The sequence below is a fragment of the Ichthyophthirius multifiliis genome (assembly GCF_000220395.1).
Source record: "Ichthyophthirius multifiliis unplaced genomic scaffold scaff_1120509250903, whole genome shotgun sequence".
In the NCBI taxonomy this organism is placed as follows: domain Eukaryota; phylum Ciliophora; class Oligohymenophorea; order Hymenostomatida; genus Ichthyophthirius; species Ichthyophthirius multifiliis.
Genome location: NW_004086390.1, coordinates 2,219 through 20,804, shown reverse-complemented (window position 1 = coordinate 20,804; position 18,586 = coordinate 2,219). Strand labels below are relative to the sequence as shown.

The following is an 18,586-nucleotide window of genomic DNA, read 5'->3' as shown; positions in this document are numbered from 1 at the left end:
TATATATATATATATATATATATATATATATATATATTTATATATATATATTTATATATATTTTATTTTTTTTTACCTTCCTAATTCCTATTTAAATATGTAATTATTAATTTATTTATATCCGTCAATGTTATATTCTTTTTTTACTTAAGAAGTCTCTATAACTGATTAATCTCGATTTTTTTAAAAATAAGAAATTATAGATTGATTCATCTATTATTTGCTACCATCAGTATTATTTTAATAACTATATGATTATATAATAGATTATCTATTTTAAATTGTAGATTTTTAAGTTCGTTTTCACTGTCTTTTCTCGGATAAATATATGCATAAATAGAAGTTTTTTAATAAGAATCATTTATATTATCTGATTAAATTAAATCATTATTATTAATTTTATATACGTTAATAATATTATTAATTTTATTTTCATTATTATTTTTATTAATTTAATTATCTTTATTAATATTATTATTATTAATTTTATTATTATTATTTTTATTATTATTTTTATTATTATTATTATTATTATTATTATTATTGTTTTTTTTTATATCACTATTATTTTTATGGTTTTTATTAATATCAATATTATTTTTATCGTTCTTATTAATATTATTATTATTGTTATTATTTTAATTTGATATTTTTTTATTTAATATTAATAATGAATTTCTTTTTGAATTTAATTCTTCTTTTTCATCTTTTTCTTTTATTTTTTCTAAATTTGAAAATTAAAATTTTGATAAATTTATGCTACTTCTTTATTAATAATTTTACATATAATTATATTATGTCATATCTATTTATGGCTTTTAAATTTATTATTATAATATCTATTTATAATTAAAGCTTAAATTTCTTTAGCTTTTAATACTTTAAATAGAATATTCATTAATACTTATATCACTTGTATAATTTTATATATAAATATAAAAAAAATTAAATAAATTTATAAATATTTTTATATATATATATATATATTTATATATATATATGATTCATATTTATTTTTATATTTATATATTTTCAAACGATTATGATTATTATTCATCATCTATAGGAGATATTATACTCTAATTCAAATCAAAACTTGTATTATTTGCATTATTTTATTCTTTTAATTCGATATCTTAAACATCTTTTTGTATTTAATTATTTTTTTATTCTTTATTTTTCAATTTTATGAATTCTAGAAGATCTGTATTATGCTTTAATTATACAAAAGCTTCCTTATTAATAATTTTTCTATTTTTCTTTTTCTTTTTTTTTTCTTTTTATTTATTAATTAAATCTAATAAATTTTCATTATATTTTATTTCTAAAAAAAATAAATAAAAAAAATAAAAATAAAAATAAAAAACTTAACATTAATTATTTAACAGTTTTTCTTAATTTTTTAATTATTAGAAAAAACTAATTATAAAAGATCGACATTATTTTTAATAATAATCATTTATTGTTTTTACTATAAACTATTTATTTATAAACTTATATTTGTTTAATTTTATATATATTTAGTTTCTTTTTCACTGAACTGTTCATTTATATATTATGATTCTACTAATTTTATATTATTTTTTTCTATTTATTCTTCATTTTTTTATTTAATTATTTCCTCGTTTTATTTATTTTTGATTTCTAGTTAATTTATTTTACATTTTTTTTATATTTCATTATATTTATTTTTTTATTCTTTTTTAAAATCTTGATAATTTTGTTTTTTATATCCTATTTATTTTATATGTTTTTTTATTCAAATTTTATTTTATTGAATATAACTAGTATATTTTATTTTTTTATAAATGATCTTATAATTAATGTTTATCTTTTAATAATTATTATTATAATTATATTTGTTTCTCATTTTATTTAATAAAAGAACAATTATCTTATCTATTTTATTTAGATTAATGAATTCTTTAATCTTTTTTTTTCTTAAAAAATAATAATAATAAATTAAGGAATATTAAAGAAATAATTGTTAAATAATAATTTAAAAAATAAATATACTCTTTTATATTTGAACATCCCATTTAAATATTTATATAAATTATATAAATATATATATATATATAAGTAATTTATATATTTTATTATATATATAAATTATAATTTTTTTTTATAGAAATAATTAAAATAATTATTTTTAATTAAATATGTTAAAAAAAAAAAAATTATATAACAAAATATATATTTATATATATAATTATTTTATATATAACTTTCATTTAGACATAATATTATCTACTTCTTATATATTATAAATTAATATTGAATCTAATTTTTTAAATTTCTTTATATTAAATGGGTAAACATCACTTTCTGGAAATTAAATTATTTTTCTTTAAATTTTCCTACATTAAATTTACCTTTATTATTAAAAAGTGGATGTGCGATCCACCCATATTTTTTCTCATCTTCATTACTATTCGGTGTTTCATAAATAAATTGAATAAGTAAAAAGACCTTTTTAAAATCATGTTCATCTTTAATTTTTTTAATATTTAATAAGAGGAAAACTTTGTCATTCATTTTACTAATTTTATCCTTTTAATTATATTCGAAAACATCTAAAGATTAAAAAAAGCAAGAACTATTTAAAGTGGATAAAACAGGTTTATTTTTATCTCCTTCTATAACATATATATCATATCCGATATTTATTTACTATTTTTGGTTTTTTATTAATTCTAAGTGTAATTATAAACCAGTTTATATATCATAAGGCTAACCATCAGGTCCGACTGGAATTGTTACTGGACTTTTCGATTCATCATCTTCATCTATAACGGAATCTTCTGAATTATTTTTAGACAAATATAAAAAGTTATTTTTTTTTTCATTATTTAAATTTACAATTTTTGTAACAATTTCCTATTTTTTTTATTTTTTTTTTTTTTTTTTTTTTTTTGTTATTGTTTTTTTTTTACAAAATCAATTGAAAAATTCGTATTTGAATTTTTTTTTATAAAAAAGCTGGTATTTTACTTTAGTCGACAGGGCTTTTCAAAATTTCAGTTAAAATACCCTTTATATAAACATTATTTATTTATATATATATATTTATATTACATTTTTTAAAGATTTTTTATCAAAAATAGGATAAATAAACCATCCAATAGGCAAATTTTCTTTATTAAAAAATTAAAAAAAAATCTGTATTTATGAAAGCTCCTTTTCATTGTTTTAGTCTATTAAATGCATAACATTTATATTAAAAACAGCTTCTTCATTTATTAAAACGTTACTTTTATTTTATATTTCTACTTATTTTACTTTATTATAAAAACAGAAATCATTTGTTTCGCTTTTCATTATATTTTCGCCATAAACTAATGCTCCCTTAATATTTATTAGATTCTATTTATCTTTAATTTCATAATTTTTAATAGAAATCAACTTGATACATAAAAATTCTTACTTAACATCATTTTATTACCCAAATTTTGATTTAAATGAACTAATTTTTGAATCATGTTAAGCTATAAAAGAATCTCTTTGAACCCTATTTGTTGAAAAATCAAAATTATCTTTATCTACTTTATATACTGATACATTTCTATTTTTTAAAACTAAGGTACTTTTTAATCTAATTTTTAAGAACTATTATTATCATTATTTATTTATTAGATTTCCTTTTTTTGTTTTAATATATAACAATATTTATATTATATACATAAACTATTTCTATTTCATTTTAATTTTTTTATTATTAAAAAGGAGGTCTTTAAACAGGCGGGTCGTATAAATTTTATTTTCTAAAACCTGAATTAAATATTCGGTCAATAAATAATTAAATTAACTACCATCCTAAATCATTATCTTCTTAATCAGTATATATTATTAATAGTTAATATTAATTTATTTATTATTGTTTTTATATTTGTTTGAGAATTTTATTTATATCTAATTAAAAATCATTTAAATAGTCTAAATTAAGAACATTTTAGTTATTAATATTTTATAATTATATATTTTAAATATTATTTAATTCTTACAATAACTATTAAATAAATATAAATAAAATTAGAAAATATATATATATATATATATATATATATATATATATATATTTTTTTTATAACATTTTCATTTTCAAAAACATAAGCTTTAATTGTTAAAACTATAGGATTATTAAAATTTATAATTTCGTAAATTTTTAAAGAAAATCCATTTAATTATTATTAATAATCGTTATTTTTTTAATCTTCTTCTTAAATATTTATATGTTTTTAATTTCTAATATTACTTTCTTTTAAATTTCCACTATTATTTTAATTTCTATTATTATTAAAATCTTATCTTTTATTATCATTTATTATATTATTTGAATCTTAGCTATTATTAACACCTATCTTATTATTATATTCTATACTATTATTAATATTCCTATTATTTTATTAATTTTGAGGATGTATATATTCTTTATTATTAAAATCTTAACCGTTATTTAAAAATCTACTATTATTTTATTATATACTATTATTAATATTCCTATTATTTTATGAATTCTTAGAATTTACTAATTCATTATTTAATGGTTACATATTATCCAATTTATTATTAATAAAATCTTAACCATTATTTACAAATCTAGTATTATTTTATTATATACTATTATTAATATTCCTGCCATTTTATACATTCTTAGAGTTTACTTATTCATTATTATAAGGTTAAATATTATCTAATTTATTATTATTATTAAAATCTTAACCGTTATTTTAAAATCTAATATTATTAACATTCCTATTATTTATGAATTCTTAGAATTTACTAATTCATTATTAAAAGGCTACATATTATCCAATTTATTATTAATAAAATCTTAACCGTTATTTTAAATCTAGTATTATTTTATTATATACTATTATTAATATTCCGATTATTTTATACATTCTTAGAGTTTACTTATTCATTATTATAAGGTTAGATATTATCAAATTTAGTATTATTATTATTATAATCTAAATCATTATTTAAAAATCTATTATTATTTTATTTTGTATTATTATTGTTAATATTTCCAATATTTTATGCATTCTTAGAATTCATAAATTCATTACTAAAAGGTTACATGCTATATAATTTATTTTTATTATTATAATCTAAACTATTATTTATAAATTTATTATTATTTTATTCTAAACTATTATTAATATTACGATTATTTTATACATTCTTAGTATTCCTTAAATCACTTTATAAAATTTACTTATTATCATATTTATTATTATTAAAATCTAAACAACTATTAATATTTTGATTTAAATTATTATTAATATTTGGATTATTTTATTCTATTTAAGGATTCATAAATTCATTATTAAAAGGTTATAGATTATTAAATTTATTTTAGTTATTACTAAAATCAAGACAGCTATTCACGTTTTTATTATTATTTTGTTTTATAATATTTTAATTATTTTATACTATTTAAGGATTCATAAATTAATTATTAAAATGTGAAGAAATATAAGATTATTTATTATTATCTATACTATTATTATTATATTAAGAGAAACTTTATACATCTAAGTCAGCTTTATTTAATAAATCTAAAACTTATTAAGTTTATTCGTTTTTAAAATGTACTTTTTAATTTCTTTATCCTTAAAAATCTTCGAATAATTCTTCATCGCTACTTTATTCTAAATCTACACAAGGAAGAGGTATAATTTCCTTTAAATAAATATAAATATTCATATATAAATATAAAAATATATGAATAAAAATACAAATAAATATAAATATATATAAATATATATTATATATATATATATATATATATAAATACTTATATATATATTCATTAATTTAATATAACAATAAATATATATTTTTTACAAACTACATAATTATTTCTGATTTAGATTTTGTTTGATTAAATGGTGGATTTTGAGTTGGTGGTTCATATAAATTTACTGAATATTTTCCTTTATTAAAATTTGTTTAGTTAGTGTATAAATGAAAAATATCCCATCCTATTAATTACGAATCACGATTAAAGATATTTAATAATAGACGAAATTTGGATAGAGTTTCTATTATTAACTTTTAATTTTATAGATAAGGACTTAGATTTACTTCTATATCTCTTTTAGATTATCCATATACCTTTGTATTATCAGTTACAGCCCTTTAACATTAAATAATTGTACTAAAAAGACAACTATCTCCATTAATATCTACAAAAACTTCATCTCCATATAATAAAGCTCCTTTAATATTAATAATATTTCCCATATTTTCATCTAAATTGGAGATTTTTTTAAATTTAAAACGGAAACCATTTTATCCTTCTATATTTTCTACACAAATTAAATTTTATTATTTTTTTTTTTTTTTTTATTCATAATTTGGCGAATAATTATAATGTATTAATTTTGTAGGCAATAAATTATTTTTTTAAATTTCGGCTGGTAAATCATGTAAATCTTAAGAAAAAGGAGTATTATTTTATTAAAATAAGTTTTTTTTTAATATATTAAATTAATTATTATATTATTACTTTTTTTATATATATAAAAATAAAATTAATAAATATATATATATATATTACATTATTTGTATTATCATATTATAAATGCCTAATTAAATTTAAATGATTATTATAAATATTATATTCAGGTGTATTTATCGGTGTTTATCTTATATTTAATAATAAATCATGTTCCATGGCTTTAAAATATTCATATTATCCTACCTAACCTCCAAAAAAAGCAGCGGGTTAATTATAACTGTTTTATAATGAATTTAAACCAGTATACGCAAGACCAGCATATTTTTATCTTTCAAGTAAGCTTTATACTTTATCAAATACAAAATGCTTTTTGTTTTAGAGATAAGGATTAAATTTTTTATGAAAGTCTTAAAGTTCTTTCTTATTGATATTTATATATATAAATATATAAATATATATTTATATATATATAAATAAGTACATGGCTATTAATATTATTATTATATATTCATATCTACTTAATTCGGTATTTTCCGAATACTTATTTAATTTTATTATATATCATATTATTATTAATTTTAATATTTTTCTTATAATATTAAAGAAGGTGTTTTTGATATTTATTCCTTTTTTTTTTTGATTAAATACCATTTTTTATTTATTTATTTTTGTTACTTTTGATTATATAGGAGAATGGATTACTTTTTGGAATTTTTATTAGGGAATTTCTTCCATTTTTTTTTTTTATTTTGTGTTTTAAATAATTTATTGGATTATTTTAATTTTATTTTATTCTTTTTTTTTTTTTTTTAAAAAAAAAAAAAAAAAAAAGGAAATAATTTATATTTTTTTTTTTAAATATATATTTATATATAACAAAAATAATTAAATATATATATTTTTATTAATATAAATATAAAATTTAATATTTTTTATTTTATTTTTTATCCGAAAATAAATTTATAAATAAAATACAAATTAAAATTTTGTATTTAATTGTAATAATATCTATACTCGAAAAAAAAAAAAAAAAAAAAAAACCCTAAAAAAAAAAAAAAAAACACTAAAAAAAAATGTTATCAATATCAGATGAAACCTCCATATAAAATCAATTCAAAGCCATAATATTGTAATTTGACATTTTTTAAAAGCAAGAACAATAACTTCTTAATCTTCCCCTTAGTAATAAAAATAGAAACAAATCTAAAACATTTAAAAAAAAATAGATATAAAAAAGTAATTATTAGAAGATGACTATAATTATCGGATACAATAAGACTTTTCCTCCTTAGGAAAAAACGAAGAACATATATTTTAATACTTTATTGAATGTATGGAATAAAATGCTCGAATAGAGGACACTTAGAAGCTTTTTTATTACATCTTATATAGAATCCAAAAATAATAATCTATTAAATATTTCGAGGAAAACTAAGGCTTCGATTTAATAATATCCGCTATAATTTAATATTAATAAAATCGATAAGAAGACGTTCATAAAATGCTTCTTTTAAAAATTTTATAAATACTAGTTTGTTCTGAGAATTCCAAAAATTAAAATGAAACAAATGTTTTTTTGACTAATTTGATTAATTAAGACTATATAAACCTTCTTTTTGATTTAATTAATAAAAATTAGGTTGAAATAACTAATTCTATTATAAATTTATTAGATACTATATCATGGTCATGTGAATAAGGCTTCAAAATGGTCATTTAAGGCTTCGATTATATTAGAAAATAAAAATAATTATCATCAAGATTTGGTGTATTAAAAGAACTACTAAATGAAAGTAAAAATGCGATTTTTATACTTAATATATGTATGTTTATATAATCGTTTTGTGAAGCAGGAAAATAAAATAATTTAAATGAAAATATTTTCGAACAATTATAAAATGATGGATATATGAATATTTTTTAAGTATATATAATAAATATATTAATAGTTTTTATAATTAAATAAACAATTTATATATAAATTAAAATAGCAAATATTTCTTAATATAAAAAGTTTATATTATGGGGTTATTGATTGCTCTTTTACAAATGAGGATTATTAATAAGTTTTACCTTAAGATTTATTTTATGCAGCTAATTATAATTCTAGAGGCGAAGAAAAAATGTTTTATAAAAAAGATGAATTTTAAATATTTAATTATAAGTTGATATAATTATTTGTATCAATATATGAAATTTAGGAACTAAATGTAGATAATAAAAAAGGATATATATTATATTATATATGTATAGAATATATATATAAATACAAATATATATATATATATATATATATATATATATATATATATTAATTGATATATATATATATTTAAATTTATATATATTTTTTTATTTCATAGACCGAATAATTATATTGAATAATAGATTAATTAAATAATTAATTTAATAATAATTATTAATAAAAATCAAACGATAAATAATTTTATGTTAAGCTTGAAGGCATTTAAAAATTTCGAAAAATAGTTAATTAAAGTATTAAATAAAATCAAAAAAAATAAACTAGTGTTTATCTTGAATTATAGTAAGCTTAATCTTATATTAGATAACAAAATATAGAAATCGAAAAACTAAAAAGAGAAAACGAATTACTTAAATCATAAAAAGGCGAAGAAAACAAAATTAAACAAAAATAAGATTAATTAATAGGAAAACATATAGAAAAGGAACTTTACGAAGAAAAATTAGAAGAAATATAATAATTAAAATAAGAAACCTTAAAATACTAAGTATATATAATACTTATTATTAATATTTTTTTTTTCTTTTCTTTTCATATTTTATTTTAAAAAAAAAACTTATACAAAAAATAATATAAAAAAGACTATAATAATCTACTTTTTTAAAAATATATTTGTAAATAAAAAATATAAAAAAAAAAAAAATATTAAAAAGTTATATATAAATTTATAAATATATAAATATATATATATATATATATATATATATATTATATTTATATATATATAAAGATTCTTGTAGAAAATCATGAAAAAGACCTAAAAGGAAACGATCGAATATAATAATTAAAAGCTTAAGTTATCCAACTAACAAAAGAAAAAGAAGATGAAAAATAAAAACACACTTAAGAAATCGTGGAATTAAAAACCTAAATTTAAAAAATCTAACAAAACTAAATATCTTCAAATTAATAAACCGCTTTATAACCTTAATTTTCTCAAAAACAATAAACTAAAATACCTCCTAAAAATAATATTCCTCCGCCTCCCTAACCTCCAGGCAGTATTCCTTTGCCTCCACATGGTATTCCCCCTTCTCCAGGTGGAATTCCCCCTCCTCCAGGCGGAATTCCTCTACCTCCAGTCGGAATTCCTCCACCTCCAGGCGGAATTCTCCCTCCTCCAGGTGGAATTCCTCCACCTCCAGGCGGAATTCCTCCACCTCCAGGTGGAATTCCTATGCCTCCTGGTTGTATACCTATGGCTCCTGGTGGTATTCCCCCTCCTCCTGGTGGTATTCCCCCTCCTCCTGGTGGAATTCCCCCACCTCCTGGTGGTATTCCCCCACCTCCTGGTGGTATTCCCCCTCCTCCTGGTGGAATTCCCCCACCTCCTGGCGGTATACCTATGGCTCCTGGTGGTATACCTATGGCTCCTGGTGGTATACCTATGGCTCCTGGTGGCGTACCTATGGCTCCTGGTGGCGTACCTATGGCTCCTGGTGGTATATCTATGCCTCCTCCTGGTGGTATGCCTTAGATCCCAGGTGGAATTCCTTAATAAATATAGAAAAAGAAATAAAATCCTGGAGTACCTATGAAAAGTGTAAATTGGTAAATAATAAAATACACTGAACTAAAAGGAACTATATGGGAAAATATGAAAGACCTAGAATTAAAACTAGATGAGTAATAATTAAAAAATGAATTCGGTACAAAAGCTTAAAATATGGTCACGAGTACTAATAAAAATCAAAATTTATAATAATAATAAAAGAAAATAACCTTTTTAACGCCAGAAAGACAATAAAATATTCTAATTTTATTGGGTAAAATAAGAATAAAAGGTGAAATAATAGTCGAGTCATTGATTAAATATGACCTTTAAATACTCACTCAAGGCATTGTTATTACATTATTAGCTTCATTACCTAATGAGGCTGAGTGTAATTTAATATAAAACTATGAAGGAGAAATCGATTAACTATCAGATGCGGATAAGTAATAAAAAAAGTATAATTTTTAAAGTTTATTTATGCATTTTTTGGGCATAGATACTTCAAATTGCTAGTCGAAAATGTACAAGGATATGAAGAAAGACTACAGGCATTAAAATTCAAGTATATTTTCCAAGAAAGCTATTAAGAGACACTAAATAAAGTAAAAAAAATCAACTTTTTTTTCAAAAATCTTATGGAAGATAAAAACTTATTCAAAATCCTTGAATATGCGCTTGCAATAGGAAATTTCTTAAACGGAACCGGTTTTAAAGGAGGTGCATGGGGTTTTAAAATTTAATCTCTAGAAAGAATTTCCGAGGTGAAAAATTATGATAATAAATAAAATTTATTATGTTTTATAATATTAACTGCGGAAGAGAAGGAAGTAAATTCTGAAAATATAATATATATTTAAATATGTATATGTATATATATATTCATATGTAAAAATAATATATATATATATTATATCCAATTTATAGGGAAAATAACTAGTGTTTTTAAATGAAAATTTAAGTGATATAGAAGAAAGTAGTAGAACATCTATAAATTCTTTAATTTCAGATACTAATGATATTAAAAAATCAATTAGAATTCTAGAAAATGTTTTAAAGAAAAAAATTGGTTAATTTGATAATGCTAGTAGCATTATTTAACCGTTTTATGAAGAAGTTATACCCAAATTTTAAATTTTAGATGGTTTAGTAAAAGAAACAGAAAATGAATATAAGAATTGCGCTGAATATTTCAGCGAAGATCCGAGGAAAATTCAATCTGATGAGTTTTGTGCTTATTTATTTAATTTTAAAAAATAATGCATAGAATAAAAAAGGAAATTATTATAAATGAAAAAAAATTGAATTTTTATTATTTTTATTTAAATAATATATATATATATATATATGTATAGTTTTATAACACATTATATATATACATATAATTTTTAATAAAGAAAACATAAATAATATTTTATTTTATTTCCCCCCCACCCCCTCTTTAAATTGAGAATATAAAATTTATAAATAATAAGAATTATGATTTATTATTTTAATTAAATACATATATATAAAAATACTATTTTTGAAATTTTTTTATTATTAAATTTCCTAAAAATTTGATTAATTAAATATATATGTGTTTTTTAATATTTATATATATATATAAAAAAACAATTATAATTAAATTAAAAAAATAATATTAATATTTTTTTAATTTTTTATTTTGCTTTTTTTTTTTTTTTAGGTTTATAAAAAATACTAAATTAAAACAAAACTAAAAAACTAAAAACATGGAATTATTTCAAAAACAATTAAATGATTAATTAAAAATAGCCCATTTCTGTTCTACATTAATCCAAGAGTAAATAGAAATATTAAACACGATCCAAACTTCCCTAAACAATACCACTGCTTAATAATTAGACAATTAATTTGATTTAATAAATGATACCATAAATATGCTTTAATAAAACCTCCAAATTGCAAAATCCTTTAATATATAATAGAGATCAAAATTAGATTAAAATAAGGAAAATAATAACAATAATTAATCGTAACAATAAAATATAATATAGTGTAATAAAGATTAAAAAGAAAGAATTTAGAATTTAAGAAGAATGGAAGAATTCGAATAATAAATGGGTTTGACAATTCCTTAGATTTTTAAAAGTAATTGTGAGAATAAAAAAAGAAAGCATATAATTCCAAGATTAAAATAAAATGATTATGAAGATCTATAGATTATTTATTAAAAGCTTCATGATAAAAATGATTTCCATAGACTCTTAGGAATCAATATTTTAACAGGCTTAAATATTTAAAAAAACTTCCCAAATTCATAAGGAATAGTAATTAAAAAATAAAAAAATAAAAAAATCGATTCAATAAATAATAATAATAAAGACAATAATATTTATAAAAATATCAATAACAATGAAAATATATTCTATTCAAATTCTTCAATAAGTAATAAATATTAAAAAGAAAACATATAAAATAATGATTTTAATGATAAATATTATTTAAAATGAATTATAGAAACTTACGTTTTTCGTATTTTAATTGAGACTTTAAATATATATATAAAATTATATATAATATATATATATATATATATATAATAAAAACATATATAAATATATGTATTTATATATATTTATATCAATATATATATATTAAATTATTTGTTAAAATAAATAAAATTTTCTTATATTTTTTTTGAAATAGTTTTTTTATTTCTATCATTATCCATCTTAATCATTTATATAATCAATAAAATCTTAAACTTTTTCATTAATACTATTGATTTTCTTTTCGAAACTAATCAAATTTACTATATTTGATTCAAAATTTCCTTATTATTTTGCATTAAAAGTTATCAAAACATACTCTTTATAGATTAGTTCGAGTTCTTTTTTGATTATCATTAAAGCTTTTTTTTCTCTATTTATATTTTTGTTATGTTTGTTTTAACTATTATTTTAATCATCAACAGTCTAAATACTATATTAATTTGAATGATTATCCTTTAAATACTCAATTTATTCTGTCAAATTATTCATTTAGCTGATTGCTTTTTCTCTTTTATCTTACATTTCTGCCACTTAAGTTTCCAAAGTATTAATATAAGTATTTTTTTATTCGATTTAAGAATTTAATTAGTCTATAAAAGCTATTTTTTATTAAAAGCTTTCCTAAAGCATTTAATATTCATTTTTTAAATTTTAAAAGACAATATCTTTTTAAAGTATATTTTATTTATTTATTAAAATCTATATTTAATTTTCTAATTCTTATATTTTATTGTCTTTATTTTCGATTTCTGAAAAGTTCTTATTTTAACAATCAACTAAGGCTTTATTTAGGTTTTGAATTCTTTCCTTTAATTCTTTAATTTTATTTTTTTCATTTTTTCTTTTCTTCTATAAATATAATATATACTATTTATCTTTTTCCATTTATTCTTATAATTTTAAATTTTCCTCTATTTTTTCCTTGTTTTTCTCTTCTAATCTAATCTTTTCTTTACTCTTTTGTTCATTCTTTAATTTCTCTTAAATAACTTTATTTTCTAAGTCTTTTCTTTTCAATAAATTCTATTCTTCCTATTCTTTTTGAAACTAAACGCATTTTTCATGAATATTTTTGTCTTATTTTTGACCTTAAAGTAGTATATTTTCCATCCTTTTTTCAAGTTCTTACTGAATGCTTTTCTATTTAATCGCATCTTCATATAGTAGTTATTTCTAAATATTAAAATCTTCGATTTAGTATTTAAATTCTTCAATTTATTTATTTAAATGATTTATTTTTATTAATTATTCTTCATTTTTTTTCTCCAAATTTTTCATTTCGTTCATATTATTAAATTTCTTCTCTTTTTCTTATAATTATTAGTTGTTTTTTTTGTTAATTTAGTTATTTCATGCTACAATTCCTCATTTAAACATAAAAGTTATCTTCTATATATTTATTCTTATTCCAATTATTCCTATAGTTATTTATTTTCTTCTTTTTTTTCCAGTAAAATACCTATATTAACATTCAAATCATTCAATAAAGGCTAAATATTCTATTCATTTTTTATATTTTAAGTTATTTATTATAAAAATTCACTTAATAAAGGTGCATTTTATATGTTTATTTACGGATTATTGGACATATTCTTCTATAATTCTTTATTTAATAAACTTTATATAGTAATTAATTACTATTAATATTCTTCGCAGTCATCAAATAGCTTATTTCTTTCTTAAGCGATTTAATTAAACTTTTCTTTATATATTTTTAGTTCTTTTTTTTACTCAAATGATATTTTTTCGTACATTTCTATTATTTCTTTTAATTCAGATGGAGGGAGTTTATGAAAATACGAAAATTAATGTTTATATTTTTCTTAAAAGAATTCTTCCCAAATTGTTTCTGGTTCTTTTTATTATATATTAATCATATTTTTTTTTTTTTTCTATTTTAATTTTATTTATTTTTGTTAATATTATTTATTTTTATTAAAAATTAATAACATATTATATATATAATAAATAAACTTTTATTTTTTTTTATTAAAAATATATAAAATTATCCTATTATAAATATATAGGGGGATGATAATATTAAATACATATATATATAAAAAATTTGAAACCAAACCAAAAAAAACAAAAAAAATTTAAAAAACAAAAAAGTTTATAAGAATAATCAAATATTCCTTTTGGTAAAAAAACAAAAAATAAAGTCATACAAAATTAATTTTACGACATTAAAATATACAAAACCAACTTAATTAATAAATTAGCAATCAAAATACATAGAAAAGCAATATTACTAATATAAAATATGTATTAAACCTAATTTGTATACAAAAATTAAATATATTTCACGAGACATATATGGTTTTAAAATTATATATGTCAAATAATAAAAAAAAAAAATCCTTATGAAAGATATTTAAAGAATAAAAAATTATATAAGATCTCTATTATTAAAAAAAAATTACCTTTACCTTTAATAAACTATAATTTTTTCAAAATAAAATAATATATTGAAAAAGAAAACCTTGAAAAGATAATCAAATATCTTATAAAAAAAAAAAAAAAATATTTTTATAAAATATAAACACAATAATGATTAAATAAATTTAAATTTCATTATATATATAAAAAAAAATATAACAAAAAGAAGTTATATTTAAATTATACAATAAAAACACATTGATTTTAATTAAATATAAAAGCAAACCATATATAAAGAGAAAAAAAAAAAATAGTAATATTAATTATTAAGTAATTTTTTCATATACAAAGCATTAAAAATATTAATTTTTATGTATCTTATATATAAAAATATATATATATATATATATATATATATATATATATATAAATTTATATATATCTATATCTTTTTAGATTTTAGCTATTTTTTGTTTATATTTATTAGAAAAAAATATATAAAACAAGTTTTTTATTTAAAATTTAGAAATTTTTTTTTTTTTTTGAATATTAAATAATAAATATATATATATATATATATATTATTTTATTTTTTTTCATTTTTTTTAAGAAATTTTTTTATATTTAAAACATGGAAAACATCCTTTTTGATTTTTAGTGTTTTTTTTTTTTTTTTTAAACTATGATTTTTTTATATGTTCTATATTTTTTTATTCCCATTTTTTAATATCGAACATTAAATCAATAATCTATTTATATTTTAAATTATGAGTTATACAAACAGTATCTAAATATCTTAAATTTGACTAAAATATTAAATTATAGTATATTTCATATATCTCTTTAATATTATTTATAATAATATCCGAAATATATTCTTATGTTCCTGGATATATAATATCTTGTTCGAATGTCATACCCATAATTTTACTTTAAGTATACTATAATAACTTAATTATTTCCTTCCAAACTACACCATATTATTAAATTAAATATTTTTTTTGTTCTATATCAGCTAATCCTCCTAAAAACTCAACTAAACGCATTTATTAAGCATTTTCTATTGTATTTAATAACTATTTTTTATATTTTTCTATAAGTTCGTAACTGTTAATTATTTAAGGACTTAAATTTGAATTTGAAGATGTTTGATTTATGTTTGTGGTATTATTATTTTGATGTGTTTATGTTTCTATTTAAATTTGATCTTTTTATTTATTATACGGGTGTACTTTATTATAATCATTCTTCATTTTTTGGTTACAAGTTTATAATATAAAACTGTAAAAAGCAAATAATTTCTATTATATATTTAATGTAAAAAAATAAAAAAAAAAATTATTATTACTTTTTATAAATTTATATTAACAAAAAAATAAAGATTAAAAATATATAATAATATTTGTTTTTATAAATTTAATAATTAATCATAACAATATATATAAAAATATATAAGTTTAAAATAATATATATACATATGACATAAAAATATGTCATATAAAATTATAAATACATCATAATTAATAATTTTCCCAATATATAAACAAAAATCAAAAAAACACACACTAAAAAAAAAAAATAAAAAAATAAAAAAAAAAAAAATAAAAAAAAAAAAAAAATAATAAAAAATGCCCTAAAAAAAAATAATATATAGAAAATCTCCTTAATATAGATAACATTTTATAAAAAGAACCCCAAATTAAAATAGTTTCTATAAAAAAAGATACCCATATTTCTATATAGAAGGTCATAGAGGAATCGGACTCCATGAAGCCCATAACAGTATAAGTTCATTTTAAGGATCAATAGATATGAACTTAGACTATGTAGAATTAGATATATGGTTGTCTAAAGATAACAAAGTAGTAGTCGTACATGGATGTTAAGGAAAAGTTTTGTAATTAATAAAAAAAAAAAAAAAGAAATTTTTTTTTTTTTTAAAAAAAAAAATTAAAAATAGAGATGCAAATGGACAAGAAAAATAAATTACGGAAATGTCAGTTGAAGAATTAAAAAAAATTTCATTAAATGAAAAAAATGATTTAATTCCTACTTTAGATGAAATACTTAGATTATGTAAAAATAAAATCAAAATAAATATAGAAATGAAAGGAGATTAAAAAGATTTACCTTATGAAACATTAAAACTTGTATAAAAATATTAAATGTTAGATTAAGTATATTTTTCGTCTTTTTTTCATTAATTTAATGATTTAATTAAAGAAGCTATAATAAAGCTAAATATAGAATAAAAAATTAAATTTGCTTATTTATTTTCTAATCAATAACAATTTCCGGATATTAATAATTTAGAAGAAGGAAATTAACTCAATTTTTCGTCTCTACTTATTTATAATTAAAAAGCTAGGAAATTGTTTAAATAAGCACAAAACAAAAATGTGAAATTGTGTTGTTATTTTGGATATGATGTTTTAGAAAATTATGGAGTCTATAAAGATTTGCTTGATATAGGAGTATAATCAATTATTACAAATTAGCCTTTTACAATACTAAGTTTTAGAAAAAATATTTTTAAAAATTGAATGCTTCTTTTTAAAATATTTGTTAATTTAAATACGTATATAAGTAATTTTAATTTTATTTCCCTTAAATATATTTAAAAAATTAATAAAAAAAAGAAAAAAAATTAATTTTTTTGTTTATATTTAAATAAATTTAATCTAAAATCGTTTTTATATTATTTAAAATAAAATCTATGACAAAAAAATATACAATTTTTTTTTTAAAAAATAAATAAATTGTTTCTAATAAATAACAAAAAATATTTTAAAAAACTAAAATTTATAAGACTTTTATTAATTGACATGATTTAATTATTTTTTTATTTATCTTTCAAATTAAAAATAATTTTAGCTTTAAAAAAATAAATTTATACAAATATATATTAATGATGTAAAAATATAAAATGAATATAAAAATATTATAATTATAAATTAATGTAAATTATATATATATATATATATATCTTTATTTTTCTATATATTTTATTTTATTTACTATTTTATACATATTTTAATTATCAATACATATTTAATTTATTTAAAAAATATTAAAAAATAATATTTTATATCATTAAATTTTTTTTTTTTTCTTTATTTTTTTTTTTTAATTTATTTTATATTTTCTTTATTTCTTTCATTTTTCCTTTTTTTTTTCTTTTTTTTTTTATTTTTATTTTTATAATTTTTTTTTTATTTATATTTTTTTTTAAGTTAACTATAATTAATTTTTTTTTTAACTAGAATAGTAAATTATATTTTTAATTTTTAATTTTCATTTATTTTTCATTTTTTTTAATTTATTACTTTCACTTTATTTAAAATTTTTTGTTTTTTTTTAAAAAATATAAACTAATAATTTTTATATTTTTAAACTTTATTCATATTTTTATCTGTAAGTCTTTAATAGCTACCTTAAATACTCACAAATATATTTATATTTTATTT

General features: G+C 16.8%; 2 protein-coding genes across 2 annotated transcripts, besides 55 other annotated features; both read left to right on the top strand. All coding sequences in view use genetic code 6, as the record gives it.

Annotated features, from left to right (window-relative positions):
• Positions 1-61: a microsatellite.
• Positions 62-415: 354 nt separating this feature from the next.
• Positions 416-638: a microsatellite.
• Positions 616-667: a microsatellite.
• A 286-nt stretch (positions 668-953) lies between these two features.
• Positions 954-1,028: a microsatellite.
• Positions 962-1,030: a microsatellite.
• Positions 969-1,001: a microsatellite.
• A 295-nt stretch (positions 1,031-1,325) lies between the features above and the next one.
• Positions 1,326-1,357: a microsatellite.
• Positions 1,326-1,363: a microsatellite.
• Positions 1,327-1,366: a microsatellite.
• Positions 1,330-1,365: a microsatellite.
• Positions 1,330-1,366: a microsatellite.
• A 677-nt stretch (positions 1,367-2,043) lies between these two features.
• Positions 2,044-2,122: a microsatellite.
• A 761-nt stretch (positions 2,123-2,883) lies between these two features.
• Positions 2,884-2,934: a microsatellite.
• A 1,105-nt stretch (positions 2,935-4,039) lies between these two features.
• Positions 4,040-4,079: a microsatellite.
• A 180-nt stretch (positions 4,080-4,259) lies between these two features.
• Positions 4,260-4,298: a microsatellite.
• A 29-nt stretch (positions 4,299-4,327) lies between these two features.
• Positions 4,328-4,517: a microsatellite.
• Positions 4,432-4,748: a microsatellite.
• Positions 4,487-5,004: a microsatellite.
• Positions 4,650-4,863: a microsatellite.
• Positions 4,703-4,749: a microsatellite.
• Positions 4,742-5,192: a microsatellite.
• Positions 4,807-5,255: a microsatellite.
• Positions 5,088-5,168: a microsatellite.
• Positions 5,103-5,164: a microsatellite.
• A 436-nt stretch (positions 5,256-5,691) lies between the features above and the next one.
• Positions 5,692-5,802: a microsatellite.
• Positions 5,695-5,802: a microsatellite.
• Positions 5,751-5,815: a microsatellite.
• Positions 5,816-6,896: 1,081 nt separating this feature from the next.
• Positions 6,897-6,941: a microsatellite.
• Positions 6,942-7,486: 545 nt separating this feature from the next.
• Positions 7,487-7,530: a microsatellite.
• Positions 7,493-7,543: a microsatellite.
• Positions 7,544-8,177: 634 nt separating this feature from the next.
• IMG5_110120 (hypothetical protein) lies at positions 8,178-11,177 on the top strand (the record flags this gene model as incomplete). The annotated part of the gene is made up of 4 exons (XM_004034862.1): positions 8,178-8,262; positions 9,050-9,219; positions 9,463-10,670; positions 10,724-11,177. The coding sequence occupies 4 exons, from the start codon at positions 8,178-8,180 to the stop codon at positions 11,175-11,177; spliced, it is 1,917 nt and encodes a 638-aa protein (XP_004034910.1).
• Positions 8,697-8,817: a microsatellite.
• Positions 8,837-8,889: a microsatellite.
• Positions 9,387-9,459: a microsatellite.
• Positions 9,724-9,907: a microsatellite.
• Positions 9,753-10,073: a microsatellite.
• Positions 9,757-10,067: a microsatellite.
• Positions 9,956-10,133: a microsatellite.
• Positions 9,977-10,175: a microsatellite.
• Positions 10,061-10,191: a microsatellite.
• Positions 11,178-12,740: 1,563 nt separating the features above from the next.
• Positions 12,741-12,843: a microsatellite.
• Positions 12,742-12,843: a microsatellite.
• Positions 12,744-12,809: a microsatellite.
• A 1,077-nt stretch (positions 12,844-13,920) lies between the features above and the next one.
• Positions 13,921-13,969: a microsatellite.
• A 668-nt stretch (positions 13,970-14,637) lies between these two features.
• Positions 14,638-14,679: a microsatellite.
• Positions 14,680-14,820: 141 nt separating this feature from the next.
• Positions 14,821-14,856: a microsatellite.
• A 642-nt stretch (positions 14,857-15,498) lies between these two features.
• Positions 15,499-15,567: a microsatellite.
• Positions 15,568-16,686: 1,119 nt separating this feature from the next.
• Positions 16,687-16,748: a microsatellite.
• Positions 16,690-16,766: a microsatellite.
• A 66-nt stretch (positions 16,767-16,832) lies between these two features.
• IMG5_110110 (hypothetical protein) lies at positions 16,833-17,687 on the top strand. The gene is made up of 2 exons (XM_004034861.1): positions 16,833-17,016; positions 17,080-17,687. The coding sequence occupies exons 1-2, from the start codon at positions 16,931-16,933 to the stop codon at positions 17,660-17,662; spliced, it is 669 nt and encodes a 222-aa protein (XP_004034909.1). The 5' UTR covers positions 16,833-16,930; the 3' UTR covers positions 17,663-17,687.
• A 332-nt stretch (positions 17,688-18,019) lies between these two features.
• Positions 18,020-18,067: a microsatellite.
• Positions 18,068-18,217: 150 nt separating this feature from the next.
• Positions 18,218-18,347: a microsatellite.
• Positions 18,218-18,349: a microsatellite.
• Positions 18,219-18,349: a microsatellite.
• A 56-nt stretch (positions 18,350-18,405) lies between these two features.
• Positions 18,406-18,458: a microsatellite.
• A 114-nt stretch (positions 18,459-18,572) lies between these two features.
• Positions 18,573-18,586: part of a microsatellite that runs on past the window's edge.
• Positions 18,579-18,586: part of a microsatellite that runs on past the window's edge.